We start from the raw sequence: 12,263 nt of genomic DNA on the forward strand, positions 1-12,263 counted from the left end.
AAGCAGGGGTTAAAGTCAGTCTACCTCTAAGAATGATGAAATTTATGGAGGAAAAATCTCTTGCCAGTAGTAGTATACTTTAATCAGATTTAAAAAAAAATCAAAGTACAAAAATCCATTGCTATTTTAGGAGGTATTCTCTGCATATAAAAATATTTCAAAGAATTTTTCCAACTTCTTATTTCACCTATCTAAAGCACTAAATTCTTATGTGCAAAATGGAGATGATAATGTCTATCTCACAGGAATACTTTGAAAATTAAATAGGAGCATGTATGCATGGAAGGTATCTAGCACTGGAGCTGGCACAGAGAGACTCTAGAAATAGCACTTTTTTCCCTCCAACTATTTGAAGGGTGATTACAAGGCAAATAAATATTTCAGTAAGGCCACAGTGATTAAAATTTATTTAGTGTTGGAGATATAGGTTAGTGACATAGTAGATACTTAGCCATGTGTAGGGCTCTGGGTTTGGTCTACAGCATTACACACACACACATACATAAGCACATAACATTTACTTAGTGAAATCATCCCCATACCTAATCTTCCTCATTAAAAGAAGGAGCCATTTCCTTCTGGAAGTCTTCACAAACTAACCTAAAATTATACTAACTGAGGGCTGGGGCTGGGGCTCAGTGGCAGAGCACTTTCCTAGTGTTCGTGAGGCACTGGGTTCAGTCCTTAGCACCACATAAAAATAAACAGATAAAATAAAGGCATTCGGTTCATCTACCTCTACAAAAAAATGTATTAAAAAATTATGGACTGGGGATGTGGCTCAAGCGGTAGCACGCTCGCCTGGCATGTGTGCGGCCCGGGTTCGAACCTCAGCACCACATACAAAACAAAGATGTTGTGTCCGCCGATAACTAAAAAATAAATATTAAAAAAAAAATTCTCTCTCTCTCTCTCTCTCTCTCTCTCTCTCTCCCTCTCTCACTCTCTCTTTAAAAAAAAAATTATACTAACTTACAATACCTCGGGTATACTATATGCCATATGTAAAGTCATACATATGAAAGTGCTTTGTAAAATGGCATTATCATATGCAAGTGTTATATTTGTACTTCATTTTGTTAATAATTTATAATGTAAATTCAGGTGCTTTAGTTATTAAAATGTATGATAACATGCTTCACTTATTACACTGTAAACAATATAAGAAACACAATGTTTAACGTAAGTTTTGTCTGCTTCACAACATCTGGTTCAGGAATAATTAAATTTCTGAAAAATGTCAACATTATATAAAATCTATTTATATAAAATAATGCATAACATATTGGTGCTCTAAATTATTTGCATAATGCCAGTGGTACTATACTTTAATCAGATTTAGCAGAAATGAATGAACAAAATAAAATATGGATTCAGTGATACAGTCACTTGATTTTTTTTTTTTCTGAGTCTAAATAAGTCTTCATTAGAAAGAAAAGTAAGAAAACAAAGACTTTGGGAAAGTATTTTTGTTCATTCTATCAATTGTAGTCCATGAACAAAACATGCTGGAACTGGCATTTACCTGTTTTTTAGTAGAGCTGTAAGGCTCTCGGAATTGAGTTGCTGCATTAAGGCCTCTCTCAGTGTTGGAAGCATGGACAGCACTGTAATCCAAACAGAAAAAGAAGATCACAATTGATATGACTGTAATCACTGAGAAATATATGTTATTTCAGGCTATATGAAAAGCAGCTAGTAAGAGGTGGAAGGAAGTCAAGTCTAGAGAATTCCAATTAATACTATTAGTGATATAAAACTAATTTGTGCTAATAAATCATTCATTTTCTGATGCTATTACAACAAAATTATACATATGCCATGATATGATCACAGCAATGTAAACAAGTACATGCAGAAGAATGAATGAAAAAAATTACCCTCAGGTGTAACAATGGTGGTCTACGGACTATGGATTATGAATAATTCTGTTTTTTTCCTTGTTTTCTGTACTCTCCAAATTTTTTTACAATAAATGCTTATTTATGATATAATGAAAATGATTAAGACATTTTTATATTAGATATACTTTTTCTACATATTTTATATATAATGTTACAAAAAGGTTTATCAATATTTTAAAACATTAAGTACTATAGCATGGCAAATAGGAATTAAGTACTGCTGACTTTTAGTTTTGGTTTTGTCAGTGGCTACTCTATGTCTACCACTCCCAAGAATAACATGAAGACAAAATAATTCAGTATTCCACGGAAAAAACCTTGCAATTACTTCATGTCTTGAAAGTTATTTCTTAAACATTGTTTAAGAAATACTAGAGCCACATACACATTTAAATTTAAATGAATTTCTAACACTAAATAAATCATGAAAAATATGAAAAAAATCCAAGAAATCATAAGTACCACATTCTAGAAGGGAAAATTTTAGTATATGATTTTTATTTCTCAACTAGGTAAAATTGTCAATATAAAATCCAAGTTTTTTTTCTATAGAAAATTTAGGTTTTAATCTACGCAACATTTATTTCAATACTGCACTCTTAGTTTCAGCATATTTCTTCAAGCTGCTCTTGAAATCTCCTAAGTTATTTAGACCATTATCAAAGTAGCAGCTTAGAACCAATACAAAAGCTAGCTTGTTTCTTAGTGTATTTGGTATAGATGTCCAGTCCAAACACAATACAGTTGGCTCTCTATATCAGTGGGTTCTGCACCTGCAGATTCAACCAACTTCAGACCAAAAATATTTGAAAAAACTGGGTCTGGGGCTTGGAGTATAGCTCACTGGTAAAACACTAGCTTGGCATGCACAAAGCCCTGCCTGGGTTTGATTCCCAGAATCAGGAAACAAAAATTTTGTCTATACTGAATAAGTACAGATTTTTTTTCTTATCATTATTCCCTAAACAATAGAGTATAACAACTTTACATTGTATTAGGTATTATAAGTCATATAGAAATGATTTCAAGTATAGAGGAGGATTTGTGTAGGTTATTGAAAGTACTATGCCATTTAATATAGGACTTGAGCATCCTATTTTGTATACTGAAATCTCATTTGTGGTGTCAGCTATGCATATATGAAGAAATTCAATAAGCTTCCCTCCCAGATCTTCAATAAAATCATGAAGAAGAAAAGTGAAAATGGAAAGCACAGAAGCAATCCATTAGATATTATCTTTCAAGATGGGATCAACTTCTTGGGCAAAAAAGCAAAACAAAAAATAGTTATGTTTACCCAAAAGTATTAAAAATTTTCTAGTATATTCACTACAGATTTCTAAATAAAAGGATAGAAATTTGAACATACTAGTATCAGTATATATCAGAAAGCTAGTCTGTCAACTTTTTAAGTGAACCTATATTTTGCCTATTAGTAATCACCATATGTTATTTTAAAAATTATCCATAGTCAGCTATTTCTTCATCTGAGGGTATGATGGTTATGGACATGTGTCACTTCCATCTTCTGTTGGGAGCACCATAGTCAATTAACAACTCTATCTGCCATCCTCTATATCCATGGCTGTGATTGCACTGATCCTTGCCAATGAGAGTGCTCAGGTGGGGACTCCTCTACTAGGGAACTCCACTGGCCTGGCCAGGCTCTCCTAGAATTTGGTATAGTCTCAGGCTCTCCTAACCTAATTTTTCTTCCTTCTCTTTTCCTTTCATAAATGTCAGACCAGAATTGTGATATAAAGGTTTTCCTTGCCTTCTCCCCTGTTCCTCCCCTCCAGGAAATTTCTCACATCTAACCTATCTGCATCCTGGAGCAACCAAACTGACATAGGATCTGTGTCAAACTGAGATATATCTTGAGACCCTAGAAGCTGCCTTTTTGTATTTTCTGAAAATCTGAGTAATCGCCTGAAATGAATCATTCCTATACTCTAAAAATTCATCAAATTGTTCTTGGTAGCACCACTACATTTAATGCTGAAATTTAAAGAACTATGTTTAAAAAGTTATAATTTACTGAGTATTTATTATGTGCCAAGTACTTTAGAAGCATTATTTCATCACACTCTTACAAAACATTTCTGAAGTGGCTTTTATGATGTGTATTCTGTAGAGAAGAGAAATGAGATTTAGGTTGGCCCAAAGACACATAAATAAAACAAGTCAAACTGGAAACTAGACCAGATCTGCCTCACCCTAGGGCCTATGCTCTTACTCACTATGCCATATCAGAGTAATCATTGTATACAATATTTCTGGTCACTCTCTGCCCTATTAAATAGAAGTATTTTTCTGTATATTACTACTTCAAATATTAAAATGCATACTTAAGTAGTAACTTTCAGACTATCTCTCACTTCTTGATCTTAGCCTCTTTATCTATAAAACAAGGCAAGTGAAGTAACAATAAAGTCCTTTTAGCTCTGGAAAAAATGTTCTACTTTTACAATTTAAAAAGGAACACTTAGCTTTATAAAGTCTTTCCAAATTAATTGTTCTTGAAAGAAACATCTTTTTAGAGAAAATATTAAGCTTTAAACAATGAAAAAGATGAACAAGTTTGACACAGATTTGAGAACTCTTCAAATATTGGCAATTGGTTTTATTATGACATTCAATCAGTTTCTAGCTCCAGGGGTTAAATTATTACCATTACTTAATGCTGAGTGAATGTATACTACTATGAAAGAATTACAGGTCTATAATTGCCTGCTCTAAATTTAACAAACTTAGGACTCTTTGCTATGACCTATTAGGCCCTGTAGATAAGGCCAACCTTTGTGGCCTTGTTTCCTACCACTTATCCATTGTTCATTATTTTCTAGCTACATGACCTTTTTGCTATTTCTTGATTGTCCCAAACTTGTTCTCACCCCGGGCACTTTGTATGGCTTGCTCCATTGTACTGAGTGGTTTCTCCTCAGATGTCACCTCCTCAAAGAGACCTGACTGATGATCATCCTCTCTTAAGGGACATCGTCACTCCTCACACAGCTTTATTCTCCTTATAGCAGTCATCACTGCTGAAAGTCATTTATCTGTTGTTTATCATCTTTTCTTCTCACTAGAATATAAACCCCAAAGGTCAGGAATCTTAAAAATATTGTTCACTCTCTGCTTCCCCAATGCTGGATACTGCAAGTATTTGCTGGATGAATATATAAAATGAATGAACAAGTATTCATTTAAAAATTCTATGGAAATGATATATTTCAGTTAATGCAAATACTTGCTAGATTTATCATTCTTGGTCTTTTCCTCTAAATTTGGCTTTGGAAATATGCAAAATACTACAAATCAACAAGCAAATTCATACACATATAAATATTTATCTCTGCCTTACCTGTCATATTGCAAGTCCTCTGGTTACTTTCAAAATGATACTGTCGTCGTGCTTGGGCAATGTATTCTGCCGCCTCCCTTTCTTGTATTTCTCTTATTTTCTTCTGTCCATATTTCCCCAGGATATATACTCCTAAAAATAAGTTAGTATGCAATTAGAGTATTAAAAATCCCAAACACTATTTTTAACTTGCTTTATCTAATTATAAGGTTTATATTATAGAAAACCTAAAAATTATAACTTCTAGAAAACCCTATATTAAAAACTGGTATACAACTAAACTAAAGATAAGGAGAAACAGATTAATGTTTAATGGCCAATGACAGAGGAAATGATGGGCACATAAGAAAAAGAAAGAAATTAAATCTAGAAAGTCTGGCAATGACTTTAATAGTTAACTGGAGACACTGTAAATGTCCAGTAATAGGGTATTATTTAAATAAATCATGGCCTATCCACACAATAGAATTTCATGCAGCTATTAAAAACCACATTGCTGAATAGTTAATGACTCAAGGAAATATCCATGTTTTATGATGTTAGATGATAAAATAAGATCTCAGAACTTTTATTTTTTCATTTCTCACAGAAAGAGATGAGTTTTAATTTCTAGCCTATAATAAAGTGATCATTGCTGACTGATGGGATAACAAGTGATTTTTTCCCTCCATTTGCTTTCCATTTTCCATATTTTCTTCAAAGAATATATAATATTTATAAAAATTTTTAAGATAAATTTTTAAAAAGGAAGAGTGAAAGAAAGGTAGGTAGTCAGGCATACTAAAAAATAACACATGCATCCATGTGTTTGAAAAATCTCTGAAAAGGAGAGAATGAAGCTTGAACCACCTAAAACCCAGTAACTTAAATATAAAAGGGAAATATGTTTACAGTATAAAAACATAGGTGGTATCATGTGTTCTGCAATTAAACACATTTCAGCATAGAAAGTATAATATAAATGTGTATACGCTGGTCTATACCCAAGGTGGTTAGTTGTCCCAGTAGAGAATGTGAACACACCAGTATTTAGTTAGTATATGATCAAAAGACACATTCTAAAGCCTAAGTGCTTCAGTTAACTTTTATCTATGATCAGAAACAGATAATTTGTTAATTAGTACACTGATCATCAGAATTGGATTTTAATAGATTAAATTAGTGGTGTTCAAGATACTGGACCATCTAAAGCATTTTAGTAATATTCATATGAATGTGAATACACGAATCTAGCAAGTCCTACCACCTTAGGAATGACTTAGCCTGGGATTGTGAGCATTCAGAGGATTCTTCTTAGTGAACATGTGTCAAATGAGTTAACTAGATGACCAGCTGGCTTCTATAGCTAGAATTTGTTGTATTTGTTTCAAGTAAATCTTTTGTACATGTTTTGTCATAGCACTAAAGAAATATAGAATTCAATGAGCTTATAGAATAGGTTGTGTTGCTTTTTCATCTTTGTTTGCTAATACTTTTTTTTATATGTGTCAGAACTTGGCTTCATTGTAACCAGACAGAGAGACTGTATGAGAGTAACTAATCCTCATTTACCTCCAATTGTCTGTGGCCTACAATATCTACTAAAATGAATTTAAGAATTATGCATGACCTAAATAACTGGGTTTGTATGTTTGTCACAAGTGAGGAGGAGACAGCCCTGTAGGAACTGCAAAGTAAATCTGTATTCTATAACGAATGCAGATGTTATAGATGAGCTGATAAGATGTAATATATTCTTTCAAATAGTTCAGTAAGACTATGTGCTATGATAATTAGAAGTATAGTATGATTGTTGTTGCTACATTTATATATATATATAAATGTATTGCAATCATGCTTAAGGAACAAATACAAGTTCACCTAAGGAGCTTCATGGCTACCTTTCTTGTAAGTAATCCTAAATAAACTGATAGTGTCTCAATACAACAGAATGAACAAACTGACTTATATTTCAAAAAGCAATACCTTGACAAGCAACTCTGATACAACTAGTTCTGCATGAAATGCTTGTTATCTTATTCTCATAACAAGCTACTAAAAGTAATGTGCAAAATGGTTCAAGTTATATTGTAAAATGAAACACTGAAATGACATCCTTTGCAGAGGTAGGATTTTTTCTGGAATAATGGTAAATTTAATTGTTATGTATGTTTTCCTGGGGAGAAGCTACACATATTTCATCTGATTCTCAAGAAATCTGATAAAAAATTAGGAATCACTATATTTTATAAATGTCTAGCTACAGCTAAAAAAGAAAATAAATTGTTATGGGCTAAATTGTGTTAATTCTCTTCCCTCAACAAATTGATATGTTGGAGTCCAGTATCTTACAATATGACCTTTTTTGGAGATCCAGTCTTTATAATCAATTATCTCTGTAAAGAATTGAGATATATCTTTATATCTCAATTATAAAATGAAGACATTAAGGTAGGTTGTAAACCAATATGACTGGTATCCTTTTAAGAAGAAAAAACTTGGGCACAGATTTGGACATGTGAAACTCAGAAAAGATGGCAACCTACAAGCTAAGGAGAGAGGCCTGGTACAGATCCTTTATAGCATATAGAAGGAACAAACTCTGCCAACACCTTTATTTTGGACTCCTAATCTTCAAAACTGTTAAAAGAATAATTTTTTGTCACTTAAGCTGCTTAGTTTATGGTATTTTGCCTTGACAGCTCTCATAAACTAATACATGGAAAAATAGGCTAAAATCCTAAATTCATTATTTTTGTTTAGTTAGCACTAAAGTTCCTATACAAGGTCTAGTTTACCCTGGCTCTCATAACCATATTCATAAATTTTGTCATATTTGTCTCCCTTGTAAAATAAGAATGAGGAAAGAAAACTCATTACATAAAACATGGAGCTCTGGCCTCTGTACATACTTGAATAGCAGCTTGAATTTGGGCCTAGAAGATAGGACATCTTGATGGTTCTGGTGCCAACTAGTTACGTGACTTTAAAGCAGTCCCTTTCTCTCTCTGAATCTAACTTCTTCATAAAATGACATATTGGGATTATATGAGCTTTAATGTTTCTTCTGTAGCTATAACTTGATTTATGAATAATGGAAACATTGATTAAACACCTCAAAAAAATAAATGTAAAATGTAAGTTTCCCTTTCAGAACATTTCTGGTAAAGCAAAATATCTTTCAGTTGTTTTAAAATCATCTTTTAGTCTTCTCTTTCAGGATAAAAATTCCTAAAATGCAACTATTTGCCAGGTTAAACATTTCAATAACAGTTTGAAAAGTAATATATTAATATTGTTCCCAATCTAACAGATTCCCAAATCCTTCTACTCTAATTCTATTTCAGAAATAATTTTCTTTTCTTTACCATTACATGTTTAGAACATGAATTAGTGCTCTTGAACTGAGTCATAAATAGCTTCTTAGTTTTTTTCTTTTGTTAAACTCTTACTGGTGCACACTGGGAACTCTATAAATATTTGCTGAATGAATTAAGGAATTCTTGAACTGTAGAAGTGGAGTCTTTATTTTTATTATCCCCTTAAGTATTTTTTTCCATAATAAAGTCTTAGAAGCACCAATACACAGGATATTATCCACATTATTTAGAATAGGGTAGTAAGGAAGGCCTTTAATCTAGTTTTATTTATGACCTAGTGACTTCTCCAAATCAACCTTTTACCATTCCTCACTGCTTAGCTATAGTGAAATATACTTTGACTTGTCAAAATCAGTGTTTCTGTATCTCTTGTATACTTCCTTTTTCTTCTGTGCCCTTGACTCCTTTGCTAGCTTAGAACTTAAGTGGAACTTCTGTAAAGTTTGCCAGACAAATTCATGCTTCTCTCTCCTCTGCTTCCATAGTACCATAATACTATCATTGTGCTACTTTTATTTTTATTTATGCTTTCCAGATTGTATCATGATTTCCTCAAAATCAAGAATTGTGTATTATTTCTTTGTTTTCCCAGAGTCCAGTAAAAAATAATGAATAATGAACCCTCTAATGAGAGCAGGCATTTATTGTCATTAAAATGCTTGTTGAATGAATGAATAAATAAAAATATGAAGAGTCCAGAAATGACAAAGTTTAAGACATAAACCATTAGTCAATGTTCTGTGATTTTCTAAAAATCAGCAAGCCAATATATATGAATCTGGTTGCTTTCTGTTCTGCAATACCTTCTCTAGTGCATTGATTCTTCATGGCTTGGGCACCCCTGGGTGCTTTGAGACTCTTTCAGGGGATCTGTAAGGTCATAACTATTTTTGCAATAGTATTAAAATGTTATTTGCAATTTACATTATCAATCTCTCATGAGTGTACAGAGGAAGATCCTAAGAGCTACATGATGTATGGTATCACAACTGATTGAATGCAGAAAAAGATATGAGAATCTAGTTCTCTTCAGTTAAGCCAATCATTATAGAGACTTGCAAAATTTAAACAATGCCATTTTTCTAGTAAGTGTTGTTAATGTTAACATGCAATGGTTTATTATTTTAAATGAATTAATAAAAAATTTTAAAATTTCTTGGTTTTAATTTCAAATATTATAAATAGTAGGTATAACATTTAGAAAGCTCTTTAGGCTCCTTAATTTTTAAGAATTATGTAAGGGAGACCTTAGATCAAAAAGTTTGAGAACTACTACTTTATCGTCTTTCCACACTGGTCAAATTGTACAAATTCGTCTGAAGTAATTACCCATCCAAAATTCAGGGAAATAGAAATTCCCACATAAGCAGCCTTGCAACTCAAAATTTGATTTGAGCTTTTTTCCACTAGTAAATGGTCAGACTTCTTTGAGAGTGCATGTAGATACCTTACTCAGCTTTCAAGCATGTCAAAATGTGCCACTTGGGGGCTGGTACTGTCTCTTTTCTTTTTTTCAGACTGACTTTCTTTGCTGTACGACAGCAGAAACAGAACATCAGCTCTATTATTCTGAACTTGTTAAAACAACTCCTCTTAGTCTGATATTTTAATCTGTAATTATAAAGCTCTCCATAGATTTTTAAAACCCTATCTTTTTTGTTATCCCAGGGTTGAACTCAGAGGTGCTTAAACACTTTATAACCTCCCATCCCTCTTTTTATTTATTTATTTATTTTTATTTTGAGACTGGGTCTCACTAAGTGCTTAGGGCCTCACTAAATTACTGAGGTTGGCTTTGAGATTGTGATCCTTCTGCCCCAGCATGCCAAGCTGCTAGGATTACAGACGTGCACCACCATTCCTGGCTTCTATAACTATCTTTTAAGAACAGTCTTTGTTTCTCCTGTGATTATTTCTGATTTACCATTAGGTTGTTCTATAAGCCTGAAGGGGTATGCTATTCCTTCTGAAACTGCTAAAGGGAAAATTTGCCTTCCTTCAGAAGCAGCAAAAATATTGTACTGACATATATTCCATTACAAATATATCTTTAGCTTTTATAAATAGAATGGTCTCTGTAGTCTCAGTGTAGCTTAAACATACTTTAAGATGTTTAAAGTATCAGAAGAGGCTTAAGATATCAGAAGATACCTTTTATTTATAAAGGATGTCTTAATGGTGATCAAAGTTTGTATATGCTTATTATCAATTTGTGCTAGACCTGAGACATGCAAAACATAATCCTGATCGAAAACCCTATCTCAAACCACAAAGAATCATCATATCTGAATTACTGATATAATGGTATTATTAATTTCAAATTGTTTGGGCATAATAGAATACAATCAAAAAGTAAGACAATAGCAACCAAGTTCTTTGGGAAACTTCTGTCCTTGATCTTTAAGTACTTATGTAACCTAAACATGTAGTTGGTGATAAAAAAAATTCTCAAACCCTCAAGTTCAAAAACATTCTCTTAAAGTTCCTAAGTTTCCTTTTTGTATAATTCAAAAGGCTTTTTATTTTCTCCTTCAAATTCCTGAATGCTATTACATGAATGTTATATGATGGAAAAGGGTCTCAAGATTTTTAAGTAAAATCTGTTTCTAAATCTCCTTTCAGCCAGTGATTTCAGATGTGTTACCTAGATGTGTACTGATCCCAACCTTCACAATCCTGAGAAGATTGCACAACATCCTAATCCTAAGCATTTTGTTGCTGCATAATTTTATCTAAAATGGCAGAACCAGAGCTAAAATATTGATTTGCTTTTCTTTATCTAGTACATATCTTCCTTCAGTACAACGTGCTATTTTTTAAAAGTCAAGTTATCTTTAAACACCACCCAAAGTACAGACTTCAGATAACTCCCTTAGAATGTTATGAAACTCCAATAAAGGGTGAAAGCCAAAGTACTGAGAGTGCCAAAAAGAAATGAAGGCTATCACAAGAAAGCAACAAAGAGAATTAGAAAGAATGCCTGGGGGGGGGGGTACTTAATTGTGGTAGGTTCTCCAAGTTCCGTGGGGGGTAGGGGGTGGAGAGAGAAGCAGAGTGAGGGGCAGTGACAGGGCAAAAGACGTAGAAACTGGAGAGATGGAAAGAACCCTGGAGGTTTGCCACACCGCTCCTCATCCACAGCCTCTACATATCCTGGCCTCTCCCTGTTTTGGAAGAAAGCCACCTCTCTCCCACCTCTTTCTCCCAGTGCCCCTTTCCAAGCACGCTCGCTGTCACCCACCTCCAAGAACTGTGCCCAGGAAAATGCATTTCTTTTTGTGACGTTTCAAAAAATTCCACATAGATCTCAGCATCTTCAGGCGCTGGGGGTGCGGACTGCTTGGGTGAGGGACAGGTTCACCAGGAAACCGTTTCTTTGTCACCTGGGCCGGAAGACCCGGCAGGATCGCCGTCGTCCCTCTCGGTGCTCTCCAGAAATCACAAACACGACTTTCCGCAGAGGCTGTCACCAGAGCGGGGAAGGGGGCGTGGACTACAGAGCAGCTGCGCTTTCTGTCGCTGCCGCCGCGCCGCCGTCACCGCTCACTGGTCCGGAGCTCCCAGGTCCGTCGGGAAATTGCTTCCGCGTGCCCTGGCCTTCTCCTCTCCCCCGGAAACGGTGGCCCATTTACACTG

At 34.0% G+C, this 12,263-nt stretch overlaps 1 protein-coding gene across 1 annotated transcript in view; it reads right to left on the reverse strand.

The window, feature by feature from the left end:
* Nucleotides 1-12,198, reverse strand: part of Pex3 (peroxisomal biogenesis factor 3) — a 35,863-nt gene extending 23,665 nt beyond the window's left edge. Inside the window, exons 1-3 of the mRNA XM_076858180.2 lie at nucleotides 11,869-12,198; nucleotides 5,269-5,400; nucleotides 1,526-1,607 (exon numbers count right to left, since the gene is read on the reverse strand). Coding sequence (XP_076714295.2) covers nucleotides 1,526-1,607; nucleotides 5,269-5,400; nucleotides 11,869-11,941 — 287 coding nt within the window. The 5' untranslated portion in view covers nucleotides 11,942-12,198. The remainder of the gene's footprint in view (nucleotides 1-1,525; nucleotides 1,608-5,268; nucleotides 5,401-11,868) is intronic.
* Nucleotides 12,199-12,263: the final 65 nt, after the last annotated feature.

This window comes from Callospermophilus lateralis, chromosome 6, assembly GCF_048772815.1.
Source record: "Callospermophilus lateralis isolate mCalLat2 chromosome 6, mCalLat2.hap1, whole genome shotgun sequence".
NCBI lineage: Eukaryota > Metazoa > Chordata > Mammalia > Rodentia > Sciuridae > Callospermophilus > Callospermophilus lateralis.